The sequence below is a fragment of the Orbicella franksi genome, chromosome 15 (genome assembly GCF_964199315.1).
Source record: "Orbicella franksi chromosome 15, jaOrbFran1.1, whole genome shotgun sequence".
NCBI lineage: Eukaryota > Metazoa > Cnidaria > Anthozoa > Scleractinia > Merulinidae > Orbicella > Orbicella franksi.
This window is the reverse complement of record NC_138159.1, coordinates 1,706,569-1,732,881: the sequence shown is the minus strand read 5'-3', so window position 1 is coordinate 1,732,881 and position 26,313 is coordinate 1,706,569. Positions and strand designations below refer to the sequence as shown.

Here is a 26,313-nt window from a genome sequence, read left to right as displayed (position 1 = left end):
GCCACTGTGCAGACGCTATCACGAGTGTGCAAGCTCAATAGAAACTCTATGCATTGAGAATACAACAGTGTAAGTACAGTTGATAAATTGTTGTAAGAATGAATGCCATGGAGCATCTATCAAGCAAATAAAATACACATTTTCAAACTGATGTTTAGTTGTTGTTTTTATACTACCCAGAATTTGATGCTACGTTTGTTTAATTTTTATAATACTTGTTACAATTACAGATGGAAATTGAAACGTTCAACAAAAGTCAGGATTCTTCGGCGACAGAATTCCCAAACGCTTTAGTGGTAAAAAGCCATCTGAAGCAGGTCGATCAGATTGTTCGTTTAATTTTTTCATACGGAAATTATGGTTTCGCTATTAAAATATTGACAGATGTTTGCTTCGCTTATAAAGGAAAAGAAATTCAGCATCGCTGTTCACTATCGTTTAAGCCTAATAGGATAAGATTTCTATCATCTCTTTTATAGTGTAATGGATGTCATTGCTTCTGTGAATAGCTTGTACGAGGTTCCAATTATTGACGTCGCCGTCCTTTGCGAAAATGCACATCTTAAGCATTTTGTTTTTGGCGACACGACGGGACCCGCGAAAGTTTCCCGCGTCCACTGCCGTTTCCGTCCTGGCCTTCCCGTCCTCGTATCTTAAGGTCCCTATTAGCATCTGTGGGCGCCGTAATCGAACTGTTTTAGCTAAAGATTTGCGAAAAGGTAATTCCCCTCCGGGTAGGGGTTGGTGTGATAAATTACTGGTGAGAATTGCAAGTAGAGGTGTACATAGTGTGCTTGCATCCATTTATTTGACTCTTTGTTGGGCAGCGATTAGCACAAGTGATGATTAATAATCTTCAAGATACTATCTTGACTTACTTGAAAATTCTCCTAACTACAACTAAAAGAACTGTGTGGAAACAAGCAAGGAGAATTCATATTTCAAACAAGAGACTGAAAATGTCACAAAGGTTAATAGCTATACCTGAACCATAATTATTTTTTATTGTACAAAGAATTGCCATCCACAATAAAGTCGATGACTCAAATGCTGTATCACTTTACTTAACCCTTCTGAAATCAGGCAAAATTAATGTACAAATTCACAATATTCCTTCAGAATAGAACTTGGTAGTTAACAATATTGAGTATTGTTACTTGAACTTACTCTTTGAAATACTTGGTCACTGCAGTGGTTAAGCAAACTTTCAAGTAACTTAAATATCATACACCATTCAATCTATGAAAATTAAAGATAGTAAGCTTTTTAACTTACAAATATAAATCTATTGTTATAAGACCCTAGATATTTAAAACAGAACAGCCACAATAAGAGCATAACTCAGTAATAAGTCATGCTTTCTGACTGTTTTAGATACAAAAGAACACACAGGGTGCAAGTCAAGGTATACATGTAAAAAAATTGCAACCTTTCTGCGTCTTTTGTGCACCCCCCCCCCCCCAAAAAAAACAAAACAAAAACAAAAACCAAAAAACCGGGCAACCTAACCTTACTTCTTGTGTCTCACTAGCAAAGAGATAAAAATAACTACAAAGAAAACTCACATATTTTCTAATATTCTGGGCCAGGTTGTTCAAAGCCCGATTAAGCTAACCTACCAAACGCGTGGGTTTTGATTTCAGTTTTGCAACTTTTCAGTGCGGTTTCCAGGTTCTATTGCTTGTCCTTCAGTTTCGAGCTTGAGTAATCTTAACCAGTCAAAAATATCTATATACAAGATAAATTTATACTTTGGTTAACTTTTAATCCTGGATTAGGGTTAACCCACCTTCAAACAACCTGGCCCTGGAGTTTACAAGACAAACACTCATATCCTTCCCTCACTTCTGATTTTAAAGCCTACAAGTCAGACATCCTATGAATAGCCTCTCATTTTTTTCTTAGAGTTAGTTAGTGGGTGAGCATGTGAACATGCCAACTCCTCCGCAAGCTGGTTTTCATGCATGCTTGCTTGCTCACCAACTTGAGTTGTTCTGAGAGAAAAATAAGGGACTTATCTTATCAAAGGTTAATAAACTGAAGACATCCATTTACAATATGTCCATGTACAAGTACAGCAATTCACATTGAGCTCGAACAAAGCAGAGAATCTCATTCACTCCTGGGTTTTGTATTACGTTTTTCGTTTAACCCAAGGGAAATATTGAATTATTTTTTGTATTGTTGTTTAATTTGGGAAGTATTCTCATTATTTGCTTACGTACTTATTTCACAGGCAATCTCATTAACGGATTCAGTGATACACTGGTCTCTATAGAGTGTTTTCATGACAACATGACAGCCATTTTGGCATCGAAACACAATGAAACGGTGGTCATGTTGGTAACTCAAACCAATCCCATGGGAGTTGAATTATTTTCTTATGAAATGTTTTCTTTTGTTCTAGTGAATGCCCATGGCTGGTGGTCACGAGTGAAAATGCTCTATAGTAGAACTGTAATGTAATTGTAGGATGCTCATTTCATTAAATCTTTAGTTAAACAGGAATTACCAACTTATGGATCATACGCAATGTTTTGTTTTCTAGCAGGTACATGTGGTGTCATAGGGTGACCTCCATTCAACCAATAATTCCAAAAATTTCAAAATGGACAAATGGTGCAGAAATTGCCAGAAAAATTAATTTGAAATTGTTGAATTTCCAAAAAACCCAAAATATTCAACCGAAAACTATGGAAATGCCGGGAGGGAAACAGAAATTAGAAATTTCCAAAAAATTCTGTATACCTTGCAAGGTTGTCCTCTTTTCTGGAAATTTTGGAAAATCCTTTCCCATTTACCATTGGGAATTTCCAGAAATGCAAACCAGGATTTTTGATCAAATGGAAAGCACCTCTAAACAGGAGGTTTAACTGCAACGTTCTCTCCTTTTATTATTACTGTTGACTATCAGTTTTCTCTCCTTTGAACAAAGTCAATGAAGCCTCTTATGAAAAATAATTTAATTGCAATGCAAAATTCAAAGGCAGGCATTTGGCATTACTGGTAGGTCTGTGTGGGTTTATAAGTTAGTATATTCACAAAATTTTAGCGTTAAGTGCAACAAGTAAAAATATACAGAAAGCCAACATATGAGTAATATTCACATTGGTAATACATACAGTATACATATATACCAGAACATAACGTCTTGCCAAATAACAAACATTCCACGCAGGAAAATTTAAGGTGGCTCCGAAATATTTTCTAAAGCAAAACTTGATAACAACTGTTGTGATGATGACCAACAGCACACATTGCAACATTCAATGTATTTCTAAGAATAAAAATTCTAAACTTGGAATTAATTTGGTTACGGGCCACAATGTAAGTTGACATTTTGGCTAATTTAACAAAGGTGACAAATAAGGCCTCAGTCAGAGCCGCCTTAAATTGTGCTGCATGTATAATTACGATATATGCAGCAGTTATTGCTCGGTACATTAAGTTGATGTAAGGAATAATCATTCAGAGTAACAGTAATTTTTTTGTCGTTTTTTAAGTCTTGTTTAATCCATACCACATTATACAGTAAATAAAAAAGCAATTGTATTATTAGTAACATTGGAAGTTTCTGATCCATTGCAAAAAACATTTGCTCTCCAGTTAGACCATTCCACTGGAAACTATTGCAGCATTTTGACAGTATGTACATTTCAATTATTTTTGTCGCTTTCCTTTTCTTGTTGCTGATGTCCTTCTTGGGCACTATTTTCCTGTTGAAAGCAAAGAAATTAACTTTAATTAATATACTTTTAATAGCTTACTTACAATAATGATTAGTTTCTGTGCTACATGTACATGTATTATAAGCCATTCATTTCAGGTTTCAGTTGATTGGAATAAAGGTTGGTACTCAGCGTCCATGACAAAACTATCTTTCATTTGAATTTCATGCGCTGTAAGTCAAAAACCGAACTTCACCCTTAATATGCACATCATCAGAATAAATTTTCTACGGCTCGAATCTCATGATTTCTTATGATCTAATACTGGATAAAAGACATCCAGTTACATCTTATAAGGGAACAGATGGGACCTAACAATGAACACTGTGTTTCCCTTAAGGAGAAAAGCCCATGTACATACATGTACATACAAGTACAAAGATGCTAACCTACATGTAAAAAAAATGAAAATGCTTCTAGGCCCTAAACTAATTAATGGTCAAAGTAGAACGCAGCCAGTTCAACCAAACAATATGTGAAATGTCCAAAAAAGATTTCCAACAAAAATGCCAAAACTCAGCACAAAATGTCTGAAAAATGCATTTTATGTGCTTTCCTTGGTATTGTGCGGGAGATTTGGTGACCAGTACAGGAGACTGGGAGAGTCGATACAGATGCACGTACAGGATGTTAAAGATGTAGCATTTGTACATGTATGTAGCTGTGACCAGCAAGGAGTGATAAATGGTACAAAATTTGTGACTCATCGAGACACCCAGTTCTTTGTTAGAAATTCTGGCACTGAGATGTAAATGATTTTTGACTGCGAGACAGGAAACACCCTTCATGAAACTCAGATTAAATGTTCCAGGGACCCCTCTTTACTACATGTAGGTAGCATTCCCCATCCACCCATAACTAAGAACTGATATTAGTACCTGCTAATGGGAGGTATCCATCTCTAGAATGTGTCTATTTATAGGGGTCAGCTATACAGTGGAACCTCACCTCACCTCACCAAAGAGCCACAAAAATCTGGGCGTATTAATAGGGTGACCATTTTAATGGGGTTCTTTAAATAGATTGATACCTCCTTCTGGTGTTCCTCAGATTCAGAAATGTTTACATGACAGAAGTTTTTCTAACCTGCAGATTGATGTTTGCTTTTCTTATTGCCTGATCTTCTTCTTGTTTTTCTTTAAAAAAAGACAATGGCAACAGGTCAACACATTCTCAAAACCTGATTCCACATTACAATGAAAGTCTCTGACTTGGACTTGAGGGGAAGGGCAAACACTTAAAAATACAAGTGCACAAAATTTAAGGAGCACAAAACCACTTACTTCTAAACATAGCTCTTTCATGCTTATCAAAGTACCACACTGTAATAGCATATCTGGAAGGGAGAAAAGTAAAGATGGTGACATGAGACACATTACTTCCAAAAAATTTCATGTTCATCTATAGATCAAAAATAAGATACAATTGCACCCACAAAGTTACCAGTTTATTACCTTACAGTGATGTGAGCTGCACTGTTTCCAGGTGAAAATATTTTTTTGTGTGTTACAAATGTTTGATGCATTTTTGATGCACCTTTGAACAACAGGTTGATAGGTCCAATTTCAACAATGAACAACTAACAAGTAGATGACTACAGTACTGTACATGTACATCCACAAACCAGTTTTAAGCTGAGTATATATAATCTAGATATGGATACAAACTAACCTAACATCGTGAGATGGTTCTACTTCATGAGGGTTTCTGCGATCTGACCAAAACAACAGAAGCCTGTCCAGTTTGGGTAAAATTTTGACAGCCTCTTCCCTGCCACCAGGATACAGTTTTAACATACCTCCTTTCTGTAATAAGAAGCAATCATGGCATATTCAGTCACTGCAAAAATTCAGAACATGGTACAGTACATGTAAAACTAAACTAAAAATGAGATACTCCCTTACAAAAGGTGATAACATGTGAAAGGCATGTATACAATACAGTCTGTTCACAGGTAGACTAAGAACCTGGGGGTGGAGTAATATTCGGCAGATTCAAAAGCCAGTAAATATTTTTGGATTACCATTCTTATTTACTGGCAGTTAGAGTATACATGTACATTGCACACTTGAATTTGAAATAAAAAGTTAACAAGCTTCTGCTGTCACACAGAATTAAGACGCCCTGATGAATGTACACTACATGTAAGTTGCTTGTTGTTGCTGAAAGAAAATGAGATTAAAGGAGAAATAAATAAATGTTCTGACCTCCTCTGTCCAGCCTGGATTCAAGTAGTAAAGCGTTGTTATGCATCGTCCATCTTGATTAGGATTATCTACATGTCTCTTATATCCAGTGCCTTGACCAGGATAGCATGCAACCATTGCCTGTTTACAACAAGGAAAAACAGAATCAAATCTTTAGTTTGAACATAATTTTATATACAGTACATGTAGATACTGTACCTGTACATTAGACATGACTAGATTAAGAACTGGGAGGAGGAAGCACAGCCTTATGGCTGATTCATGACTCAGCTAAAAGGGTCGTTACCAATACATACATGTATGTTATTGACCTAGCGTGAGGTCCGTATTGGAGAACATTGGTCCTGTTCTTTTTTTTTTCACAAGTTTTTCGACCATGAACCTGCAAAAAGGAACTCAACCAATAATTCTCCATTAAGGACCCATCACGCTTTCAAGTATTTATCATAATGGCTCTTTAAATCTGCTGATAAATTGATTCATCTCCACAATCCATGCTCAGTGAATGCGTGTGTGAAAGAGATTTACATTTCTCGTGTCAGTTTTGTGAACATTTCACTGAAATTGTCCTCTAAACATAAAGACAAAAAGACTTCTACCAAACAGAATACTGTTTATTTTGTGCAATGAATATTTGGGGAAAAAAATTGGCCGAAATTGATTTGTGAACGGTCCATCTTAGCAGGCCATATTGCAAAATTTGGACCACCTCGGAACCAATCAGAAGTCTCCTTTTGATCGCAGACCAGTTCAGCCATCTAAGAAATTAATGTACTATTGGGTTCTTACTAGAAGAGACGTGATCAAAATGCGAAAAAATTCTGAGATGCAGAGTTGCGAATTGCGGGAGAGCAGAAGTTTAACTTCACAAGCCTGCCTCTCAAAGTTTGTGCACTGTGTTTGGCCAGTTCAAACAAAAGCCATCTGAAAGCTGTCAAAAGATGTCAAACATCAATCAACTACTTCATCAGATGGCAGTAGTAATGGTACGCAGCTGCTTCTACTGTGTAGTCCTTCTCACGTGTATCGACCAATTTGCGTAAAAACACTGTACAGATATCGACGTGATAGGTGCCACAGTGCAAAAAGTCTTCCAAATGTACCTTTTAACAGTTTCGTCCTAACTTTTTTACACTGGGTTTTTCGCCTGTAATTCAGGAACACCACTGCTATGAAACTTCACGTGATAATCATTGATTTGTGATCATTTTAATACTCTTTCAGGTATTCTTGTACATGTAGCACTATTATTGTACAGGTTCATGTAGTTAGTATCTGGCTTTTTGCCAGATCTAGAGAACTCATGAAACAAATGAGCTGCTGTTTAAAACTTTGCTTTGAATATAAAGTACATTTTTGTTTTACTAAAAAGTGCTTAACATGAACTAATTTTAATTTGAATATAAATATGTTGGGAAAAACTCTTTGTCACTACATCATTATAACAATAAATGAAGGATAAATTCATTCTAGAATAGAACAAAGTCACCATTCATCCATCTTTCATAACTGTCTACAAACTGGTCAAGGGGTCTTGTGCAAAATCTCTATCTTTACTATCTTGATTTCTCATTATCTGAACACAATTTACTACATGTACATGTAAGTAACTAAAAAACATCCTATTGTGGACATCTCAGCTTCACTATATGCCCATCTGAATGTTTTGAAGGCCGCCTTGTTCACGTGTTGGCTTATATAATAGCCTTCGTTATCACGTTTGTATCTTTATCCACTTAGATCTCATTTACATATTCTCCAAGTTCAAACAAGAAGTCAAGGTTAACCTTTTGATAAAACCAAAACAACTTAAACATGCAATATAAGAGTAGTGGCAAGAATGTTGATTTTATCACTAAATCATAACTGTTAAATACTCCTTTGAAATCTGAAATAGAGGTTGTTTGACTAGAGTGGTGATTATATAACAGAATCAGCCACCCATTGCTAGAACAACATCAAGGGTTATTAGGTTACCCAGGCAGAATGCATGCATCTCAACATTAAATTCTCAAATGCAAATTTCTTCAAATTTATATTTACATTTATGTGAAACTCAGATTGCACATTAGAGTGGTGAAGTAAAATCAGAAAACATAGTTTTTACGCATATTTTTGACTGATAATATTAATTTCTGAACTAAAGTTGAATGGATCAAAGGTCATTGGGCATCAGAATAATTGTCACAAAGAAGACAAGACATATAAACCATCCAGAATTCACAAAACATCTCACTACAAAATGTTTAGCACAGAAAACAAAACATGTACATGTACATGTAAACATCATGGCAAAAAAAAATTTGTCTCAGTACATGAAGCTTCTGGCTTGAAATGGCTATAAAAATTGGTATGCATGGTTTACATGCTGATTCAACTATAGTTTATGCCCTGGAGCTATAAATTCTCACATCTGCTGTGTTGATGAAGTTCCTCTGATCATGCATATATAGGGTGTATTATGTAATTACATGTATGAGATGTGCTTTAAACATCTGAAAATCTTTTCCTATTTTTGTGCACAAGCAATTATTTCATCATGATATCAAAGACTCAAGGTGTTGTCACTAATAAATGATTTATGCTATACAGATATCTTGAATTTTGTTTCCCCCTATGCAACAAGTTGTACATACAGGAAACCTTGCCGAGACCAACAACCCTGTTGTAGGTGAAGGGTGTCGCAGCCATTGTGAAAAGCACATACAACTCTCGCTTGAACACATATTGTGCAATACTTACAACAAACAATACCATACAATGAGACGTGCCAATATTAGGGCTCTTTAATGTAGGCTGCGGCGGTACTCCCATATGAAAGGGACAAGGATGCTCATCATAAAGTTTGAAAATAACCCTTAAGAGGTACCGAGATCTTTCTTTGTGTGCATGGCTTGAAATTTTTTCACTGCTCTGTGGCACCAATTCCAAAAGAACACTTGATCTTCTGTCATATTTTTTCGGTTCAATACCTAAAAAGGTACTAACAAAAGCTCCCGCTGTGGACCTTTTGAGGCCAAACACCCTAAGAGGTACCAAAATTTAACCCCTAAAAGGTACAACGAGCACCCCCGTCCTTTTAAAATAGCAGTCCCCCCCTCCCAGGTTGTAGGCAATTTTGGTGCAAATTGTGTCAAACCATTTCTGGACTACAGCTAGTTATATAAGAAGTTGCATGCTGTAAATGGCACCTACAAAGTTACAAATGCAGCCTCCATTGAGTTCGAGGACTACAATTGTATGAGTCTAGAGAAACAAAGCTGTACTGCGAATTCCTGTACAGTCAGAATATGTCCCAGTTACATGTATACAGGAATTGAAACAAAAACTAGAAATGAATTTCCATGTGGATAAAGAATATGAACCTCGTAGTACTCAATGAATCCACATATTGTATAGAAACTATCTCACTTCAATTTTGAGTCTTTGTAAAAGTTACACTTGAGTTTACTTGAAGGTGTTCTCAGAAGGTGTTGGTCACAGCTGAAGCCAAGGAAAAGAGATGGTGACTGTATCTCGCACAGCAAATGACAGACAGATAAGCTACTGCATGCTACATGTATAGCAACTTGAAGGAAGTCGCCTCAAAACGACAACTGCAATGATACACTGTATACTTATCAACCAAACAGACCATACATGTATGTTGTATCACAGGAAATATGGTCGTCCAACAAGAGAGAAAAATAAAAGCCTTGAAACTATACTCTCACATGTGCATGCATGGAACGATGTATATGTGATGGAACTAGGTAAAAATGCAAGGGAAATATCAATATGCTGTGATGGAACAAAAAGTTTGTGATCATGAAGAAAGCCATTTTAATACACTGTTCACTTTGTGAACTGCATAAAACCCTTGACCTTTGTAGCAGCCAAAGGTAACTGATCTCAGAGGAAAACGAATATTTCCTGTCTGTGACTGCAATATTCTGTCGCCAAGTCTCTAAAGTACTACAGAAAACACTCAAAGTTTAATTCGTTGTTTTGTCCAGCGTTATGCAAGATTGGTCACGCGCATAAGAGAATGTGAGTACGTGAGATGCCGCACGTAGCTAACTTGCGTTACCGTACATAATTCAAACAACAATGAACGGTTCTTATAAACAAGCCGTATGTTAAGAATAAAAAAAAACTTGAAACTGAACTGACACCAAGAAAATTATCTTCCCTGCCGTACTAGCTTTCGTTCAACTTTAAAAATAGTTCTCATGATGCAAAGTGTGTCGAAACGATTATGAAACTGTAATTCATCTAAGCTATTGCAAATATTCTGGCACATTCTATGTCATTAAAGCTTAAGTTATATGCAAGCCAGAAATATCTGAGTGTAAACCCACAAGACTTAAAATACATTTTCGTTACGCGTTATCAATTAATATCGAATCGAGTGAAATATGCAATGTTACGTTGCTTCTGTTTTGCCCGGCTTTTCCACCAGAAGGCATAAAACTTACAAAAGGAAATATCGACTGTTATCCTCAATATTAGAAACCCTTACCTTCGTTCTGTGTTCGATGTCGTACTCGTCAATAAGTCCATTACACTCACGAACTAACGCGTTCACTCTTGCCATGTGAAACGAAATGGTCGCACAATTTTCTTCTTTACCATCAATCCAGGCTATTTTATCGTCTCGTATTTTCTTGTTCAACATACTTCCATTCCCATTTGATGAAACAAGTTGTCCATCAGTGAATCGTTGACGGTGATGTAATTCCTTAACTTCGCCTAGGATTTTTCTTGCTATATCTTCTCCATGAAAGTCGTCCAGATAACAATAACCCTGTTTTTTTAAAGTTTCAACAACAGCTTTTGCCTGATCGTGGTAAGAAATTTGAAGAAGGTCCATTACCTCGTAACCATTCAACCTAGGTCGAGAGTCTCTAAAATGTTCTTGCTGTCCCATCGTAGACAGTCCTAGACATTTCTTCCGATGTAACTTCGAGTCGCTCTTTCGGTGTTCAACACAACAGTACTGGGCGACTCTGCAATGTTGGCACGTTATGGCCGCTTTCTCGTTACACAATTCACACAACATGTTATTGCTACTTGATTTCACGCAGGACATTCGTAGAAACGAGCCTGGAAAAAGATGGACCACGAATTAGATTTGATCAAAGAACCACAACACACTCTCCAGTTAGACAGTGACACACAAATCACGTGTAAACGTACGCTTCGTATCACGTGACTACAATAGACCCTGGGCGAAAAAACGTGATTTTTCGATTCGTTTTTCCGGTCAGTTATTACTCCCATTAAAATAAGATGGAAATAAAGTTAAATAAAAGCAAAAAACACGGCCTAAAACCAGGAAAATTTAATCGTAAATGCCGTTTTGCAAAATTTTAGTTTTAACACAATAGTCAAAGAACAGAAATTCGCTCGTACGTGTGACTGATTTCAATTTCCGCCACGTTCGAACAAAATATGTTGACGTCAGAAGTAAACAATCCACAAAAAGTCACGCTATCTAAAAACCCATGATATTTCATTGATTTTCCTCAATTTTGGCTCAGAAACGTCTCCAAACAGGTTGCTTTACTAATAGAAGCAATTTAAATGGGCAAAAGAAGCAGTTGAACAGTGCGCGAAGCTGAAATTTCGCAAGAAGTCGACGGCCTTTGTGATCACCGCCCGCCCACGCTTCGCGGTATAAATTTCATGCCAATAAGGAAAGCAGGAAGCCTGATTGTTATGGTAATGTTTTGAAGCCTTCTGCCCCCAAATATGACTCTCTTTCTCGGAAAATCAACAGAACTCGAAAGGAACGACCTACACTTCAAAGCGCATTTATCAGCCCTTGAGACAAAACCAAACAACAAACACCGTGACATTGTACTGATGGTGTATGTAAATTTTAACGAGGGCGACATCAGAAAATAGAAGTGCCAAGGGCACTGCAACCCAACTTTCTAAAATTAAACAAGGTTTGTTCCAAAAATAGCTTGATGTTGTGTTGTTCTCAGAGAGCAAAAATACGAGAAAGTATTTGGAAGTAAAAAATTTTTTTGGCCGGTTACACGCGAAGTGAACGGGAGGAAATCTGTCGCGCGGACGATATCCCGGAAATTCGACAATCTAATAAGTTCTGGCTTATTCAGGTGTTTCACTGTATCTTCCCGGACGTGCTGCCTCGATGAGCCGCCAAAATGATTTTCGCCAAGGGAATGCTCGCCTAATAAATTCAAGATTTATCCTTACATCGAATTGAACTAACCATTTTCAAACGAATGCAAGGGAAACAAAGGAAAAATATTATAGTGGTTTAAGCTAAATGTTCGCCACTTTAAAAATAAGAAGGGGAATGTGACGATTAAAATCAATGGTTCGTAAAACAAGAAGATTTTTATAAAGACAGATTGGTGGGAGAAGGCAAGATTTGCTGTCCAAAGATCAATTCTAAGACGCAGTTGCTGTTTGGTCTTTCTAAACATCTTCACGTGGTGCAAAAACGGAGCGAAATATCGTACCACCCGTTAGCTTCACCAACGGCTTATGTTCAAAATTTTGCTTTCACAGTGTATGATCCCTCCTTTGATAAATACGTGACCTAAATATCGACATTTAATCAAAAATAGCTGCCCTTTCAATTCATTTATGACTTCAAATTTTATCACGTAGTTTGTACACGTTTTTAGTGTCCTGATTACACTTATTCGAGAGTTCTGAACAAAAGGTTTTTCAAGAACACATAAACAATTTAATTGCTGCACTATGATTGGCCCATTAATGAAAGAGGTTCTCGGTTAGAAACGAGAAGCCTTTTAAAAGCTTCGGAAATGATTTTCAAACAATGTTTTCACTTTGACTAGATTTTCAAACGTTGTTCCCATACGTGATGTTTGACAGTTCGATAGCAAATTCGAAATAGAAATCCTGCTGCGCGAAGCTGGGTCAAATTAAATTCACACCTACCACACATCAAGGAGGGCACTGCATTCCGTGAAAAAGAACTCTTGACCGACGATTTATTTAGTGAAAACGACTGAACATCACCCACAGAAGATAATTTGGAGACCCTAGCTGCTCCTAAATATTTCACTCCTGCTTTCACGTGAAGAAAACTCTGTCATGCAACTGAACATGTCATTGATCAATCAGTTTTCTTGCCGCGACAAATGCATTTGAGTTATTTCAATTAAATTAGATTGACCAGAAAAACGTTGTTGTTCTTCGTTTAATTGAGGTCTCCTTATCTGGCCAGATGAGGTGAAATTCAGAATTTAAGTAACCAGCGATGTTCTGGTCGATCCGCAAACACCAATGCAAAACAGAAGGTCTGTCAGTTTCATAAGGAAATTTCGCTTGTTAATTCACCAGTTCAAACCCACTGACCACCAATTCTCCTCTTTGATCGCTTTAATACTTTTCTAATGACTTTGACGTTGGTGGTTCCGAAATTTTTTTATTTCTATTTTTTATTTTGAAAATGTTGTGCCGAAGTCTATTTTCAGTCCATTTGGTTGAAGATTTTCTGTTGTATCTCCATGGCGTTTGCAAGTCCTCGCAAACGCCATTCTTCATTCGCCAAAGTAGAAAAAAAGAACCGTCAACTAAAGTTCCAAACTTTATTTCATCGCATACCGTTCAATTTCTGACAGCGACATCTCCAAATACAGTTCAATTTTGTTCAAATTTCGTAGCCGAAAATCTGAAAATGGCAGATTTCACTAAGTCATCTATTGCTGTAAAAAGGCTGGCTCACAACATCACCAAAACACGTTCGACAACCGTACAGAGGACAATGTCTGATATTGAAATAAACGTACGCAAACAGAATTTAAAATTTTCAATGATCTTAGTTACAGGCATAACTGTTTCCTCGACTTTTCCTTTTCATTGTTTTGGGTTCCTCTTTCCGGATCGTGCAATTTGTCATGACAGCCACAAAGCTGGCCTTCTGCCGGAGAGAGTGCAAATTTTGAAAAGCTTTTATTCAGATAAAACAGACAGCAGCCTTTAGAAACTCGCAGTTCTCAACGTTTTGACTGAATAAATCGTGTTTATCAAGGAGATACATCACTTTAGAACTAATTTCATCGGGTGGTCCTTTGATAACGTTTTAACCAATGACAATATTTAGGCTTGCAAGTTGTCACGACACCAGATAAAAACCAAAACTTCTCGAGTTTTGTGATCTACGAGGCAAACAGTTTCTATAAATTTGCTGAAGCTTGTCATTGACTCCGTTTTAAAGATTATACTGTGAAGAAGGTATTTGTAAATGACTTCTCGATTTTCATAGTTGTTCGTCAAGTTCAGCCAAGTCTTTGCCAGTGGAGGATTTGCCGGTCTGTGAGTTAAAATTAGACACTTTTTTTTTGGTTCAATCGCGAAACGTTCTGAATCAAAAGTAACCTTGCTCTTTTAACAAACGTTGAAGCAAATAAAATCACTACAAAAGTTTTTAACGTACCAGCAGGTGTTCTACCTCGAAGAAATAGTTCTAGGAAGTGATCTGTGAGATTTGAAAGTCGTCTTTGACACCACGGGTTTGGCCTCAAAATGAAACTTCTTCTCCTTTCACTCGGTCGTTTCATGTTGTTTCTCCGCAACAATAGTTTAGCATACATGCTGATTTCTGGTGAAGTCTTTGAAAAAAATATTGGATGAGGTTTGAGTCTGACAGAGTCCTCAAGCAAATGATAAAAACGGTCCATGGATTCACGGCTTTATAGAAAGACACTGACTAACGTGAAGCCGACAGACTGGGGTCGAGTCACGCGTGTGATCCGCGCGGTGTGAGAATGCGCAGGATTAGAGCGCGAGGTGACATGACTTAGTTTATACGAAGTTGACGAACTTTGTTTCATAACCCACATTTTCCGTCTCTTTGTCTCTCGCGTCCCCCCTTTCACCGTAAAGTCAAGTATTACACGGATAGAAATATTTAGGATTGATATAAAGCGTGACAACCATCACGTTGTCGTGTTTGTAAGTGAACTAATTTAATATCCAAGCACTTTTCGGACATGACTAAAACACTGTGCTATTCATCCTGTCACGAACATGGCATCATTCACACTTTTTTTTTTTTTTTGTAAATTGAAGAAAGTAGACTCAATAAATGGATGTTTTCTTTATCACCCGTGGAATAAGGCAAGTAATTGACCACGATTTCAAAAATAGGCTATAACGGCCTTTGATGTCGAGAAATTTCGCGAGCATGAAGACGTACGGTTGCCATGATAGCAAAAATTTACAAGCTGTGGTGGAGAAGAAATTCGACCAAAGCAAAACACAGCTTTCAGTCTAAAATGTGTGATATTTCAATTTAAGTTCCCTTCAACAAATAGTTCCAACGACAACCAGCACTTTTAATTAGATACCTAACTAATCGCAAATATTTAGAACGTACTTCCTCTGAATAAGACACGACAAGGGACCACGCACAAGAGCAGTTCATGCAGAAGAACACGTTTAGCAGTTGTCAGAGTGGCATTAACTAGTCATAATAATGTAATCCTGTATCCGAACAGTCTTTATATAAACTCAAACAAGTAGAATTAGCAGCTGCGATAAAAACGTGACTGAGTTGTGATTAGCTTCGAACTTGAAGAAGCTTTCCGAGAAACCCTTTCAAAGCTAACTCTCTTAAAGGGTTTACGTATCGCGGGTTGAATGTTTCAATGGTGAAATTTTTAAAGCAACGTCAATAGATGTTTATGGTTTCTCAAATGCTGACGAGTTAAAATATGAAACAATTTTACGAGAACCCATTGCACAGAACGGCGTATGTATATCAATAAAACGACCGAGGCAAACTGACCAGTTTTAGGCGGCTTCGTGTAGAAAGTCGCACGTACCTTCGAACTAATAGTGTGTAAAGGATTGCCAAGTCCTCCCTGTTCTGTAGACCTTGCTTGCACACGCATTTGAACAAATTTCCCCAGAAACGGTGTTTGGTTTTCCAATTTTTCAAACAGTTTGTCTGTTTAACGGTGCTCTTCGACAAGACCAGCTTTCGCGACGCCATGTTGAAACGTTGACTGTATTTGTATAGCCGAGAGGTCTTGGGTACGAATGTAAGGGAGTAGTCACTATTATAACATGTAAGACATGTGTAAATTGACGAAGTACTCTGTCTTCTCTGTCAGAGACCATCCAGTGAGAAACGATTCGACCGGACATGAAAATTAACACCCCAAAAAACAGCCCACATCGGTAGAATTTCTTATCGCTAGAATTTCTTTTCTTCTTGCCCATATACAGACCATCACAATGAACTCGCAAGTTGATTTCGATTGAGAAAATCATAGGAAAGGTAGCTGACAACAGTACAGTAAAATGGATATACATTTCTCTTGATAGTTTCGCATCGATGCTGTTTACAATGCTAGTCAATTCTTGCAGTGGTCGTCTCACCTCATAAAACCTGTTGAACATATTGCGTTTGTCACGTTTTCGAATCCCACACAGTCAGGAAGAAACCAGTGTAGTTACGCGACTTTCTCAACAGTTGGGTTTATAGCGTCCTCGCTAATAAACTTGAACTCGCGACTTTGTTGGCAAGCAGTTATAATTCTTTGATCAGCCAATTAAGGGTGTTTGGAGATACTAGCTGTTATTAAGACTCACAAAATACCAATTTCAGACCGCACGGCTTGGCAATGTTTTAATTTGATTTAGGCAAAGGCTTTGGAAATACTTGATGTCTCAGGACTTAGAAAAGAGCAAGTTTCACGCAGGATAACGCCTCAGTAGAAATCGGCTTCAAACTAAGGAAAGCATTCTAGTCTTTTACTGAACACAGAGTGATGAGCAACTAAAATCTCTTCAAAATTTCAATTCAAAGTCACACTTGCGGGTTATTGGAATAAACGCATTCATCTGGTCACCAAAAGGAAAATTTGTCGATCTGCTTTTCAAGTTCTCCCAACAAATGCTATACACAAATGCCTTGAAATTGGTTAGAGGAATTTGTTTGTTGATCTCAGGTGTTAGGAGGTTTATCAAATTAATGTCTGTTCTGTTTACTAGAAGCTGGCCACCGGCAAAAAAAGTTAACATCTTCGATCCTGACCTTCCTCAGGAAAATGAACGAAAAAGCAAACACACCAAATTTTCAAACACTGGGCCCGATCGCAGCTGTTCGTAGCAAGTATTTATTGGGTTTCCCTTCTGTTGTTTGCCGGATAAGCCCACACAGGACCCATCGTGCCGGTTTCCACGTACGTCCCGAAACAAGGACATTGCCGACCCCTCTCTTTGTATCCCAGTAGCATACAAAGCCTTTTAAACAGAAGTTTTGGTGGTGTTTTTGATTAAATGAAAGGTCTTTACCAAAGAAATATCTCATTTAGAATTGCTAAAAATGTTCGTGGTAGTTTGCCAAGCAGGCAAGGATATCGTTTCAACCACATGTTGGGCTGCAAGTTCCCGAAACCTATGGTTAGCCAAATGTTGCAAAATTCAACAACTTGGACCTTCATATTCAACAACTTATATTTATGTTCAACAACATATATTTATATTCAACATTTTATATTTATATTCAACGATACGCATTTTCTTTCAACTTCAACCCAAATTATTTTCATTCAACAAAAATATTTGTTCAACTTCAACCAAAAATAATATCATTCAACAAAAATATTTGTTCAACTTCAACCAAAAATAATTTCATTCAACAAAAATATTTGTTCAACTTCAACCGAAAATAATTTCATTCAACAACAATATTTGTTCAACTTCAACCCAGATTATTTTCATTCAACAAAAATATTTGTTCAACTTCAACCAAAAATAATTTCATTCAACAACAATATTTGTTCAACTTCAACCACAATTATTTTTATTCAACAATAAAGTTCCCGGACATTCAAAATAGTCATTCAACAAAATTCCCCGTCCCACCCCCTGAACTACCCCGAACGCTGTCACAAATCCCTAGTGTTTTGGGTACCCAAAACACTGAAAGCGTAAAACTGATGCAAGTGAAATCATCCACAATTCTGCTCAAAACCCATTTATCTTCTTACGAAGCTTTGTCTCAATAAATTAAAGCGTTCTTTAGCTTGATATAAACACAATACGTCTCTGAAAATAGTCGCAATTCATAACAGACTGTCTGATCCGAGTCCGCAGTTATAACGACATATAAAACCGAATTCACGCGCGAAAGATCCTTGTATGAACATGCGCTTGGTGCCTATCGATAACCCTTGAAATGCACGTTATTTAAAACGAGAAAAGCGCTTTCTAAACCTCCGATAGTGCGGCGATTAAAATCAATGTGCGAACGAACGGCCGTCACGCAATATGCAGGTCTCAAGCTGTGACCGACCTCTGTATGTGTTGCCTGTCGGAAATAAACTCTGGCTTAGACTTGTTTGTCGCTCTTTCCTTGACCATCCCTCCTAGTGTACGTAGATTTTGCCGGGGAACAGTTCTCTATGCCATGAAATAAGTTTTTTGCTTCGGAGACAAAACCAAAATAAATATAAATAAAGTATATACAAGGCTAATCCTTGGATACAGGGAAAGTCTTAGACTTGTTTATTTCTCGCTCTTTCCTTAACCATCCCTCCTATTAGATTTTGCCATCAAAGCAGTTTTTTTCTTCGGAGACAATTCTATAAAAAATGCAAATAAAGTAGACAAGACTACGTCCTTTGAACACTGGGAAAGTGGGATACTTAAATCCCTGGTGATATATGGGTATCCCTTTCCAATATGCTTGTTTGTTATCGTTTCTTTAATTCAGGCTAGCCAAATCGACCGAGGATTAAAAGGCAAAGCAAACCTTTTATATCTTCATCTTATATATTCCGGCAAAATCTACATATACTAGGAGGGATGGTCAAGGAAAGAGCGACAAACAAGTCTAAGCCAGAGTTTATTTCCGACAGGCAACACATACAGAGGTCGGTCACAGCTTGAGACCTGCATATTGCGTGACGGCCGTTCGTTCGCACATTGATTTTAATCGCCGCACTATCGGAGGTTTAGAAAGCGCTTTTCTCGTTTTAAATAACGTGCATTTCAAGGGTTATCGATAGGCACCAAGCGCATGTTCATACAAGGATCTTTCGCGCGTGAATTCGGTTTTATATGTCGTTATAACTGCGGACTCGGATCAGACAGTCTGTTATGAATTGCGACTATTTTCAGAGACGTATTGTGTTTATATCAAGCTAAAGAACGCTTTAATTTATTGAGACAAAGCTTCGTAAGAAGATAAATGGGTTTTGAGCAGAATTGTGGATGATTTCACTTGCATCAGTTTTACGCTTTCAGTGTTTTGGGTACCCAAAACACTAGGGATTTGTGACAGCGTTCGGGGTAGTTCAGGGGGTGGGACGGGGAATTTTGTTGAATGACTATTTTGAATGTCCGGGAACTTTATTGTTGAATAAAAATAATTGTGGTTGAAGTTGAACAAATATTGTTGTTGAATGAAATTATTTTTGGTTGAAGTTGAACAAATATTTTTGTTGAATGAAAATAATCTGGGTTGAAGTTGAACAAATATTGTTGTTGAATGAAATTATTTTCGGTTGAAGTTGAACAAATATTTTTGTTGAATGAAATTATTTTTGGTTGAAGTTGAACAAATATTTTTGTTGAATGATATTATTTTTGGTTGAAGTTGAACAAATATTTTTGTTGAATGATATTATTTTTGGTTGAAGTTGAACAAATATTTTTGTTGAATGAAAATAATTTGGGTTGAAGTTGAAAGAAAATGCGTATCGTTGAATATAAATATAAAATGTTGAATATAAATATATGTTGTTGAACATAAATATAAGTTGTTGAATATGAAGGTCCAAGTTGTTGAATTTTGCAACATTTGGCTAACCATAGAAACCCGCCTAGTTCGCTTTGTGGTAGTTACGAACTGCAACTGAGAAAGCATATTCTGGGCATATTCTATAGTCGCTCAAATTTAAACATTTCTGTTGAAAATAAAATAACCTATAAAATCATAAACGAGCAATATCAATTCTGTTCAATTTGTTTTCATGGCAAGTTCCTTAGTTAATTCCCGTTTCTGATGACCAAGCACCCGGTAGGTACAAATTAGTCAAAATATTTTTGTACGGCAACGATAACACTGCAAAACATTAGCGACCTCCTCGCATCATGTTGAAAAGCAGTTTAAACAAGGAAAATTACCACTGAGATAAATTTTTAGACGTACCAGAAGATATCTTGGCTTTGAAGAAAAGCTCTGTATAGCGACTTCTTCGGTTTGAAAATGCTTGTACTCGACGCGGCGGCGGGGCCGGTTTTAAAAATACACCTTTCCTTGCATCGTGAATCACACTTGGTCTTCCCATGTTGTTTCGCTGTAGCAATAACTTGGCATACATGATGATATCTCGGGACGAACTGAGCGAAAGTTGCTCTGTTTGAGGTCTATTGAAACTGAAGAACGAGCACCATGAAAGTCACAACTTATTGAAGAAAACACCGCCGAGAAGCTGAGAGACTGGGAACTAGATGAACGCAGGACGTGCTAGGTAACACGGTTGTGCTCCCGTTGATCGTTGCTAACACGTGAAATTATCGGACTTGGACTGAGATCGCGTGAGACCGTCAAGTTAATCAATATTCCGATAAAATAAATATCAGGAAATGTACCAAATTGGTATTATTTTTATAAAGTAAGATAACCCATTTCAGACTTATGTGACAAAATAGAAATTTTCGAAAATATTATTTTGTATATAACATGGACGAGAAACTGTTGAGTCTGTTTGATGGGGAACTAAAACTTTCCTTTGACTGCGAAGCTAGAGAGAGGTGGAGTCAAAGCTAAGCTGATGAGGAGTTCATGCTTATGAACACGTTCACTTAGCGAAAGCTTGTTTTGATATGTCACGCTATGAAGTTACCATCGGTTGGTCATTACATGGCGGTATTTATGTTAAAGAAATCGATCGTAGTTGTCTGTGGAAGTGTATCCCTCCCCTGATATTAATCATTGTACTGATTCATTTTCTGCAAGTCATGGACTCCTGCGTGGTCAAAACTGTAAACAACATCTGAAGATGGTTACTATCTCATACAGTGATGCGATTGGTTCATTTTTGAAAAGTCTTCATAAGAAACCTTTTTAAATCTTTGTTGTTTCGTTTTAGCGCGAACGAGTGTGACTGAAAAACCCATGCCATCAACAAGACTGTCATTTGCTCCACTAGGAACTCACAGAGTTGATACCATGGAAAACCAGTGACCTGTAAGCGAATTTTCTAAACAAGACCAATATAACAGGAGGTAAAGAACAAAATAGCCATACGCTATCGCAAAGTTTAGATTTAATTTTTGCAAAGCTTTTCTCGCATTAGTTTCTCCAATACCATTTAAATGTTGATCAAAATATCGCAATCGTTTGGCAAAGAGTAAAGAAGGTTGTGAGAAAGAAAAACATTTTGAAAGGGGAAAATGCCTTGATTTATGTCCAAATTCTCGAAGCGAATACCAAAGAAAGGTACTGAGACCAGTAAAATGAATTTGTAAGTTGACATCAGATCTTAACGGATGATCCGCTAAGACCATCAAGAAGTAATTATTTGCGCGAGCGAGCCTCAGTTGTGCTAATTTTGTAAACTCAAGCCTTTTGTCGTTTTCTTAAAATTATTTACTTGTCTACTACTATCAAGACCCTTTTCTCTTTCGTTTTTCTTGCGAACAAATTATGCACGAGCCGGGAGTTTTTAACGCACGCGGTTAAGCGACTTTCCTCTTTAACTGTTTCGCATGAACACATGTCAAATGAATTTCCTTGTCGGACTCAGCCGGCACGATTAAAATTTGCAAGTATGAAAACCGACCCACATGGGAATTACCTTATTTATTTATTTAGCTTAAATATTTTTTCTCTTTTTGGCTTCATAAATCAGTGAGGTTAAGAGGTTAACCCTTTCAAACTAGCTAAAACTGATAAACGCTACCGCCCCGCGTTATCAGTTGGGAAGTGCACGTGCGTGTTCGATAGCCGGTTCGGGTTGTCACGTGAAACGAATTGCGCGGAGTAAAGATTCTACCGGCTAAAAATTATTGCCTACCTCTGGCTATAAAATTACAAATCCTAATTAGACGATTCTTGATATTTAAGATAAATGTAACGAAATTTAACAGATAAGAATTTAAGTTAGCATACCAGAGGACATCATGGCTTGGAGGAAAAGTTGCGTTGAGCGATGGGCCCGGTTTGGAACTTTTCTTTGACTGGCCGACAGCGACGAAGCCGGCATCACAAGAAAACGTTTTCTTCTAGAATTGTGAATTACACTCGGCCTTCCCATATTTTTTCGCTGCAACAATAACTTGGAATACATGATGGTCTTTCAATAAACTGGATGAACAAACGAGTTTGGTTGAGTCGTTAAAGAAGAAAGATTCTTCCTTCGAATATGGCTCAAAACACTGAAGTGAAGCTGGGAGACTGGGCACGAGTAAATGGACGTGAGACAGCGCACGATTAGGAAGTGCTTCAGCAGGTAATGGTTTTACGAAAACAAAACGGTATTGGTAATTCTTGAGTCCCTTGTCAAGTCAGTGTAAAATAGTAACAAGAGACAGTACACAAAATGTTGGAGTGATCCGCATAGTGAAAACGATCGTGTTTACTAGAAAATTACTCTAAAAATTACTTTTCACGAATTTCAATTTCACCACGTTATCTGTCAACATGTCACTCGTTGAATAAATTGCGTGACAACATCTCATTCAAATTTGGCATGAGTTTACTACTTTTGTTTTCGTATTCTGACGAGAAAGCAAGTAGCTTCACATAACTTAAAAAATTACAAGAAAATTTAAAAAAAAAGTTGTATCTACTTTTACTTTGTAAGTTCCGCAGTTATTTTGGTTTGGGGCATTGGGGTCAAAGTTAGATGTGAGCAGTATTTGCAAAGTTGTACAGGATTACAACTTTAAACTTCTTTGTACAAATTCAAAAAGACAACTGGTTCGCTTGCGAAGAGAAAACGGCGCTACCGATATTAAGATTTTGCAAAGACTAGAAACACTGTAAAGGAGCTTATGACAAGATGGCTCTGAGTTCGTTGCAGAGCCGTTGTGCATGACAGAGGACACGTCTGTTAACTGGGTTAGTGGGAAGTTGTTTCACGTTATTACATATGGAAAGCAGTTTTAAAGCAAACTGTTTTTAAATGACAATGAAATTATGCTGGTGATTAGCAATTTGGCGACAGCTTTTGTGTGGCAAGAACAAGCAGTATACAGAAACAGTTTCAATCCAGCTAATTGAACTGCAAGTATTATTTATTGAACCCAGTGTATCAGACGATACAAAAATGTATTTTATAGTTCTTGGAGATGCGTAAATCGAAGTAACTACATTTGATAGAAACTTTAGCCAAAGGGCTATAACTCTAGGGCTACAACCGTAAAATCACATGTCGACCAGATTAATCAAGTAAATTTTTAGGTTTTTTTTGTTATAGCAATAGCAGCGCGGCGGACCACAACGATAGAACCATTAAAAATGTCTTCGATGGTTGACTTCGTGGGGAATTGAAAATCTGCCAAAATGCCCGAAAGGAGAAGGTGAGATTTTAAAACCACTGTCGCTGTGTGCATTTAGTTGAGCGAAAATAGTCGCCATTAATCATATCCAGCGTTGACCAGCCACAACTACCTTATTTTGAACTGATCACCAAACAACCTTCCTGTGGGACATCGACTTGAAAGTATGTCATTATTTACAAATATCACCCTTTCCGTTTGGAGGAGAAAGTCAACTTTTGGATAAGGAATTCGGGATTTTGAGGATTTTGGTTGACAAATTCTAACTATTCGCTCACCTTTCGTATATTTTTTAGCTTTTTCTTGAAGCTGCTAGGCCTGTTTCGCAAACAACTGAATTCTAACTTCCAGTTGAAGTAAACACGAAATTCGTTGACATGCGCAAGAAAGGCTGAACAAACTGCCGAGGTGCGACTTATTACCGTTGAAAAGACCGCCCTTTTGATTGCTTATATCATAACAAAAAAAGCTGAAGGAGGTTAAAATAATGATTACGATGACAAGCCTGATTTTTCTCTAAAACTCAACCGCAACGTCGTTATGTACTTCATAACAAAACGAACAAGGACAAAACGCGGAACGGGGGTGGGGTGGGTGGGGAACAGCCGATATACTCGGTGTTGTTACAGCAAAAATCGTGCTACAACACACGGAAAACCGTAAAAAAACAAGTCTGGTCTTGTTTTGAAGGGTCTTGATTGATTGTCAAGCTGCCAGAATTTTAACTAAAAGATGATAAAGACCACGACAAATACTTTTTGTAATCAATATATCTGAGCCAAGATGGTTCACAAGTAAACATTTGAAACAAGCAATTGATTTTTGAAGTATTTGTTTACTTCAAGACGACAAGAATATAAAGTACTTGTGTTTTGAACTCGAATATAAAATGTTTTATTATTCCATATATTACCCCTTTTTACCATATTAGGCCAGAGAACGCGCAAAATATAAGCCCGCGTTGCACTGTAGAGTCGTATATTGTTCGTCATTAGCACGCTCCCTTTGCGATCGGTACGATTTTCGGATCATTCAGGATGTATTTCAAAAACTAGAAGCCCAAATACTAGAAAATGAAATTATATTGTTCATTGCTCGTATTTTTGATTCCTTTATTTCCACGCAACTCGCAAACTAAAACATCCGTGCAATATGTTTAACTATCGCATAAGGTGTATTGCATAATTAGTCACAGTGCAGTCAGTCAACACGCTATCGGTAAGCAGTGTTAGTGGAAGTCTTGAAAACCGCGTAAGGTTCGTTTAGCCTTGCCACATTCAGTACTTGGCTCGAAACGCTAATTCTCCATACAGATTATCATACATTTTTCTCCTTGCTCGTTCTTAGAATTTGGTGTTACATCAAGATCGACAATATCTCCTAGTTGATGATTACCTTTGCTCTCATCACCTGCCTGTCTCAAAATGTATGATATTGTCAAGAGAAATTAGAAGTTGAGCGGACTTGGAAACGGTTAGAAGGCAAATAACTCGAGCTAGTTTGAAGATAGATTCTAAACCCAGTGGGATTTTACTTTTAATAACTGAAATAAGAATCAAAGCCAAAATTCGAGATGTAATTAACTTTTTCGTTGAATTATGCGTTGTCAGAACATAATTTTTATTCAGACAAGTGTTCTTTTTTCATCGGTTTTTTGATGCTAAGGGACATGTTTGACCGCACGCCCTTTTCTCGCTCGTTAATGTGATATTTTGCCTTTTGGAATCATAGACAAAATTCCAGATGTAATAAACTCGTTCCTTGAGCTGTGGTAGATGTCAGAACATTCTGACAACTGAGTTTTTCTTCTTTTTGTGCTGTTGTAAATCACTCTAAGGGACATGTTTGACCGCACGCTCATTTTTCGAGTGCTAATGCAACATTTTACTTTTTGGTGCCACGCCCCTGACAATGGCGGTGGAGATCATAAGGAAAAATAACTCCAAATTTTCTAGAAATTACTAAACTGATAAAAAGTGATCAAAACAGGGGAAATGACAGGAGAGAACAAATTACTCCCTAAAAGAGTGATTACCTTGGTCTTCAGAAATAGCTAAGCTGCTATATATCATCAAAGTCATTTATCAGTGCATTTGCGAGCTGTAGTAGATAATTACTGTAGTGAGAGTTGTTTGTGTACCCCAGTGTGGTCTGCCAGCTATCTCATTGCTATATCGGTAAAAGGCTGTCACGATTTGAACTCAAAAAATCCACTTGATTGACAATGATAGACAATGCGAGATAGAAACAAAAGCCGCCATCAAAAACAAACTGCATATACAGTTGGTGAATTCATGGCATCCCAGACTGTAAACGCCATATATCGACATTTGTCTGACTTGGTCATGAATCATAAACCACTACAAAACGTGAGGTTTGAAAATGTAGTTTTACAGCCCCAATTACCGACAAAAAAAGTTATCCAACTACTTTTTTTTAGCTTTATTTCCTTTTAGTCATAAAAAGATCAAGCCTTTCATAATGGCGCTTGTATACATGGTGAAAAGTATTTCCCATTATCAATTGTTTCATTAGACTTGAAGCGGCACATTTCCGGGAACGTGCAAGAAATCATGGTTAAAACTTTCTTTATATCAGACAATGGTCACTGAATCCACCACAAAAATTCTTGGGACAGCCACTTCTAATGTATAAGATATCAAAATTAACGTTATTTTTATGTCATCGCGATACCGAATTTTTTTATTGAAGTTCCCTCGTCGATGATTTCAACGATTTGAGAACTCTACAAGACGTGTTTCATCACTTCAAGACTAGCTCCGCAGGAAAATTGAAACAGGCTGAGGTGGCTGCATTTCCTGAAACGCCATTACGGTAAATTTGCTTAGATTTTTTAGATTGTATCAAAT

At 37.3% G+C, this 26,313-nt stretch overlaps 2 protein-coding genes across 7 annotated transcripts in view; one reads left to right on the top strand and one right to left on the bottom strand.

Moving 5' to 3' along the window:
- Positions 1-400: 400 nt before the first annotated feature.
- Positions 401-23,964, bottom strand: LOC145469422 (prolyl hydroxylase EGLN3-like). Of its 5 annotated transcripts, XM_081453133.1 has the most exons (8): positions 19,755-20,067; positions 15,748-17,327; positions 10,437-11,020; positions 5,936-6,055; positions 5,400-5,533; positions 5,012-5,064; positions 4,815-4,864; positions 402-3,716 (listed from the first exon to the last, which is right to left on the bottom strand). In XM_081453133.1, exons 3-8 carry the CDS (start codon positions 11,004-11,006, stop codon positions 3,657-3,659), a joined length of 987 nt encoding a protein of 328 aa, XP_081309259.1. In that variant the 5' UTR covers positions 11,007-11,020; positions 15,748-17,327; positions 19,755-20,067; the 3' UTR covers positions 402-3,656. The 5 variants fall into 5 exon arrangements, with proteins under 5 accessions (XP_081309256.1, XP_081309259.1, XP_081309260.1 ...); XM_081453130.1 differs by lacking the exons at positions 15,748-17,327; positions 19,755-20,067 and adding an exon at positions 14,358-15,733 and having other exon boundaries at positions 401-3,716; XM_081453134.1 differs by lacking the exons at positions 15,748-17,327; positions 19,755-20,067 and adding an exon at positions 23,722-23,964.
- Positions 22,338-26,313, top strand: part of LOC145469425 (uncharacterized) — a 33,901-nt gene continuing 29,925 nt past the window's right edge. Inside the window, exon 1 of one of the 2 annotated variants that reach the window (XM_081453141.1) lies at positions 22,338-22,392. The gene's annotated coding sequence lies outside the window, so the exon portion shown is untranslated. Of the gene's footprint in view, positions 22,393-24,036; positions 26,279-26,313 lie in introns of those variants that run through there. The other variant, XM_081453140.1, reaches the window with a different exon arrangement.

Bases quoted from the DNA above. Each gene is read 5' to 3' on its own strand.
- LOC145469422 (XM_081453130.1), bottom strand. From the start codon at position 14,601: ATGGACCGTTTTTATCATTTGCTTGAGGACTCTGTCAGACTCAAACCT. The intron at 6,056-10,436 runs GTAAGGGTTTCT...TGTTGTAAACAG, and splicing joins ACATCGAACACAGAACGAAG to GCAATGGTTGCATGCTATCC. The intron at 3,717-4,814 runs GTTAGAAAAACT...TGCTTTCAACAG, and splicing joins AAGCAAACATCAATCTGCAG to GAAAATAGTGCCCAAGAAGG.